We start from the raw sequence: 6,019 nt of genomic DNA, 5'->3' as shown, positions 1-6,019 counted from the left end.
CTCACTTTGTAGACCAGGCTGGCCTCGAACTCAGAAATCCGCCTGCCTCTGCCTCCTGAGTGCTGGGATTAAAGGCGTGCGCCACCACACCCGGCTAACATCTACTTCTTGTATGAAGCAACTCATCTCGGGACCTGTAAACTTGATGGTCATAGCCTCTTCCTATCAACATTTTATGCCAGAGAACTAAAGGACCAAACCAAAATGTGTCACTGTAACCAGACTTTTAATATTGTACTTAAATTTTTCAAATGTAGTTATTTATATATACTTACATTCTTGAGGCCAAGATTATTTTTATTTAATAAATTTAGTTACAATTCCCACGTCATACAACTTTTCCTTGAATACAATTCAGCAAGTTAGGTTCAGAGTTCAATAACCATCATCACACTTTTAAAATATTTTTATCACCTCCAAAGAAATCCTATATCCTTTATAAGTCAGTCTACATCCTTCCTAACTCTTGAGCTCTAGGAACTTATTTTATCTCTAAAGCATCAATTGTGGAGATTTCATATGAACAAACTAACACAACATGCAGAATTATCTGTGGTAGTTTTGTTTTCATTTGATAATGCTTTTAAAGTTGATTCATGTGGCAACATCTACTACTACACTTCATCTGTTTAACTGCTAAATGATAGTGCTATATGGATGATACATCTGAGTTTATCTATCAACCAATTGTTCCCCTTGGCTGCATGCCAGGCTCTTAGGTCATCTACTTTTTCACAGCACAAGACATGGGATTTTGCCCAGAGACATATATTCAATAAATAGTTGTTTTAATGAAATAGATAAGCAAATGCTACTGATTATTTTATAGCTCTCATGGCTCCTTTTAAGTGAAATGCATCTGTACTACTGTGTTACACAATTACAGGCAGATAGATAATTGGATCGAGAGATTGCAGATAACTCTGGGGTAACTGACCCATGATAATCTGGCAGAAAAACATGAGCGATCTGGACTTTCTTAGGGATCAGACAGAAGACATTAGAGAGTCTATTTACTTATTAGTAAGAGTAGAAATGGAAACATTCATTTTTTGATATTTGATACTTCTGAGTTTTTAAAAACTAGAAGAGATAGACTTGTTTCCAGACAGGAGGAAAATCACATATGTACATAAATACACATATAGTGTTTCAGATGGTGCTGACAGATCCTCTGACATAAAGGCCATTAAAGATCAATATGATATTAACCTTATATTACAAACATATAATTTACCTAAAATAGGGGAGCAGTATTGAGGAAGACTGCTTATACAAAACACACCCATGAAAAGGAGGTAAGAAGACTCCCACAGGAGGTGATCCTGGAGAGAAAGGGCAGGTATGTGGTTTGGTCCCTTGAGAGGCCATCTGCTCAAGTCCAAGTGCCAGGCATCATCCCTTCTGCCTGATCAAATTCAAGTGAAGCTCTACTACTTGTTACCAGTCAACCAAACATGACACATAACATAAAGACTTATAACCTGAATCTTAAATTCTACTAAATCTATTATTTCCTCCATGAATAAAAAAGAAGGCAGATTACTGACTTGGGGTGGATAATATCTATTTTACTATTCAAAAAAGTTCATGTAGTGCATGTAGAACTTATAAAAATATGATAGGCAAATATAAGCAAAAGGAGAATGGGAGGCAGACTGCTCAGGCAGAATAGTGATCCTGAATTTATATAACTACTCATCCAACACTACATTAAACATGAAACTAAACAACCCAAGGAAGGCTAACAGTCAATAGACGTTTCAATTATGTTACTAATTTAAGATTTTACAATATTGCACTTTCATCCTCTTATATTTAGGCCATTCCATTCCAGTCAGCAAAGGTATTTAATATTTCAGTCTCCTTAAGACTTGCTTTGTTATTTAACATAAGAATTCTCCTATTCTGAAAAAGTTTCCACATATACTTGAGAAGAATATTAACTGTACTGTGTCAGATGGAATGGCATGTATTTTTTGTTTCATGTCCATTTGGATTAACATGGAATGTAATTCCAGTAATTACTCAATGCTTTTCTTTCTGAAGATTCTACCCATTGTTCAAATTGGGATATTGAGATGATCAAAATACATGGGTTTTGTCCTTTATACTGTTGATGTGACATATCACACCTAAAACTTCTTTTAAGCTGCACTATCCTTGAACTCTGGGCTGAATCCCATTTCGTCATGATCAACAGTTTTTTTTCATTCTGATGTGCTGCGGGACTTCATGAACTGGAATTCTGTTGAAGGCTCCCTCTACCCCGACCCATGCCCAGCAAGGATCCTGCCTTGTTTCCTTTTTTAAATATATATCCTGTTTCTGTTTTGGTATGATAGTTACAAATGAGGTGACTGGCTTACATATTTACTGTGCTTTTTAGTTTAGTCCTAATTATTAAAAAGTTTACTGTACTATTAAACTTCCCACGCCCTTCTATATTTTGTGTTTGCTCTATGTGTGTGTCTGTTCATGTGAAGAGCAAAGGGCAATTCTGGGTGTCACTCCTCAGGTGCTATCTGTCTGAGCCAGGCTCTCTTACTGCCCTGGAGCTCACTGGTTAGGCTGGCATGGCTTGCAGTAAGCCCCGAGGATGAGATTCCTCGCCTGCATGAGGGTTACAAGGGCATACCCCTGGGCTCCAATTCTCTTTAAATATGAACTGTGAAGTTAAAACTCAAACCCTGCTTCTGCAGCAAATATTTTGTCTAAGCTATCTCTTCTATTATACAATTTTCTCTGGGCTTGACCTTCTTTCTTGTCTTTGCTTCTGTGCTGGAGATTAAACCCAGAGTTCCACACATGCAAAGCAAATACTACTGAACTACAGTCCAACAACTCCTCTAACACTTGATTTTTTTCTTAAAGGAAAAACAATTCACATCTTTAGGGAATAAGCAACCCACTGCGGTAAGAAATATACATCTAATGGTGGCTCCTTTATGCTTACAAAAAGCAGTAATTATAAGACATGAATTACATTTAACATTGAGTCTGGGGTATAATGCATTGAGACAAGCGATCCCTAGTTACTGAAACTAAGAGATTTCATGAAATTTGTTGAAGATAACATACAAATTTTATATATTTTTTATTACTTAATATATGCTAACTTTCAACACTGTGTTCTATTTTTATTATTTTTACAATTATTATATTGTTTTTACCAGAGTACCTTCAGTCTAAATAAGACATTTTATAGGAAAGACAAATTCAATAGTTTCTTAGAAAATTTTAGGCATATTGAAACATAATTACCTGTTTTTCTTTATTAACACCAGACATGAAAAGTTCTTTGTATTTGTCCTTAAAAGCGAAGTTTAAGGCTTGTGTTGGAAAGTATCGAATAACATTTGCCAAATTGCCACGCCAATAACTTAAAAATCCTAAAGAATTAAACACATAAATACATTTTGCATTAGTAAAGAATTTTCTAAAACAAATCTACTGAAGGAAAAAAAATGCAACATTAACTATGCAGCCTATCCCAATTTGTTCACTTTAAACAGGAAATCTGAAGAACTTAACAAAAGAAGTCATTAGCTAAACAAATATAGCAAGATTCATTCATTGGGGAAAATGCAGAGCTCACTAGTAACCTCTGGCCTCATCCCCGAACCTTGATGCCAATTCCTACAGTAATAAAGCTGTTATCTGTGAGTACACTAGACCAAATAAACAGATCCACCTACTGATTTACACACAGAGCCATGAGAAGAAAAGGGGGGGAACAGGCACTATGCTTCCTTCTTTTTATGTTCTGGAACCAAGTTGAAAGAGGGCTGGAATTTACCAAAAGGAGAGAGGAGGACTGTTGGGTGGGGTAAGAGGAGTTGGTCCATTTTATTTCAAAGTAGTCTCTCCTGGTCTGTTGAAGTAAATAATTTCCACACCTTAATTCTCCATGTACTGCCCAACCTTCATGACTCAATCACCATGTGCTTAAAGTTATCCTTATATTCTAGAGCCCCTCTAGAGTATGACAGTTAACTCTTCCACAGTCTTGATTATTTTCAGGAGATTCCAAAGTGCCAAGTGGTTTGACTATGCACTTTTGAATAGGGTATCTCTAGTCCAAATTTAGAAAATGCCCCAAATCAGGTCTTTAAAAACAAACATTCAAAAAACAGTGAATTCATAAAATGAAATGTTTACTTATTCCAGACTTGAAAATGAGGAGGATGCAAATTAAAGTCACAGTTATTTTGTATTTGTTAGCTACTTTCAAAAAGATAAAAGTATTATAAGTATGTAGAGAAAAAGATGAACCATTGTATAATATATGGGATCCTCTGCAAAACTAAAAGCAGAAGTACCATAGGGCCTACAATCCCACCACTTAGTACTTATACAGAGGAACTAAAATTAGGATGCTGAAGATGTCTGCCTTTCCATGTACAGCACTATACACAATAGCCAATATACAGGATGCCTAATCATCCACCACAGATTAAAAAAAAGGAAGAAGAAGAAGAATATATACACAACAGAATCATTGTTCCTTAAAAGATAGTCCTAGCATTTCCAACGACATTTATTAACGTGAGGATATTATGCTAAGTGAAATAGGAAGGCACAAAAAGAAAAATGCCACGTATTATGACTTATATGTAGAATCTAAAAATATCTAACATAAGCAGACAGTAGAATGGTGGCTCCAACAGACTGGGCAGGGGTGTGTTTGGGGATAACCAGGGGAAAGTAAGACGTTAGTTATATGGGGTGAGGGAGTTTTGGATATCTAACACAAAGTATGGGGACTTTTAAAAATATTATTTTTTTAAGACAGGGTTTCTCTGTGTAACCTTGAATGTCCTTGAATTTGCTCTGTAGACCAGGGTGGCCTTGAACTCACAGAGATCTGCCTCTGCCTCCCCTCCCCCCTTTAAAGAAATATAAAGTTTGTTAAAGTAAACAACTAGCTTTCATTGGGATGGGGGGCGGGTCCCAGAACTGAGAACCTGATGGTGACTATTGTTAATAATACTGGAATATACTTCAAGTTTCCTAAAAAAGTAGACCATAAACATTCTGAAAACATACAAAATGATTTAATTATATATGCTGATGAATATGTTAGTTTGCTTGATTGTGGTGAGAGGACTGAATTAGCTAGAGCCAGGATGACTCCATGACAAGCTGCAAACTGGAAGTTTGGGAGATAGGCCTAAGTTTCTGTTTCCCAGACATGAGAACCTGGATCCAGGAACTTGAGATCAGTCAACCAGACTTGGGCAGTCAATCCGAGGACACCTTGTCTGAAGCAAAAATAGGTAGCTAGAATGACTACACGGCTCATATACACACTAATGATCACTTTGGAAATGACTAATTCAGATCATGAATTACTTGTTGGAATTCTGTAATAATGATTTCTGCACCAGATGTTCATTTCACCAAAAAAAAAATTTTTTTTTTACAGAATCTCGTAGCTTTCGTTAACATACTGAATACAAATGAAAATTTTCATGACAAAAATATCTTTAAATCATCACAAGACCCTGAATGAATTAATTTGTAATTAATGGTATAACTAATTTTGCCTTTCTTTCTGATTTTACTATGCAGCAGTGAAGGCGGTCCTTGAACTTGTAGAAGTCCTTCTGACCCTTCCTTGCCTTTCATGCTATTTTGACATACAAGTATATTCCTCTGAACTGTACATATAAAATTTCCCCCATAAAGTTTCAAAACTGCCTCTAGGTAGCAATCCTCTTCCTGCTGAGAATTATCTCTCAGCACAGGCTATATCTTGATGCATGTAACAATGATTCACATGTAAGAACAGAAAATTTATCCAGGTTCTGCTTATGATTACATCTTGGAAGGTAAAGATAATGAGGACCAGGAAAACAAAAAATTAATTCATGTTACAAAAGTCATACTTCAAGATATATATATATATATGTATATATATATATATATATATACATATATATATATTTTGGTTTTTTTGAGACAAGGTTTCTCTGTGTAGCCCAGCTGTCCTGGAACTCACTCTGTAGACCAGGCT

At 35.8% G+C, this 6,019-nt stretch overlaps 1 protein-coding gene across 1 annotated transcript in view; it reads right to left on the bottom strand.

Moving 5' to 3' along the window:
- Slc25a31 (solute carrier family 25 member 31) overlaps positions 1-6,019 on the bottom strand; it is a 17,414-nt gene that overhangs the window by 6,308 nt on the left and 5,087 nt on the right. Inside the window, exon 2 of the mRNA XM_021158461.1 lies at positions 3,265-3,392. Within this exon, the coding sequence (XP_021014120.1) occupies positions 3,265-3,392 (128 nt within the window). The remainder of the gene's footprint in view (positions 1-3,264; positions 3,393-6,019) is intronic.

The sequence above is a fragment of the Mus caroli genome, chromosome 3, assembly GCF_900094665.2.
Source record: "Mus caroli chromosome 3, CAROLI_EIJ_v1.1, whole genome shotgun sequence".
Lineage (NCBI taxonomy): Eukaryota > Metazoa > Chordata > Mammalia > Rodentia > Muridae > Mus > Mus caroli.
The sequence above is the reverse complement of the archived record's forward strand: the minus strand, read 5'-3'. Positions and strand labels throughout refer to the sequence as shown.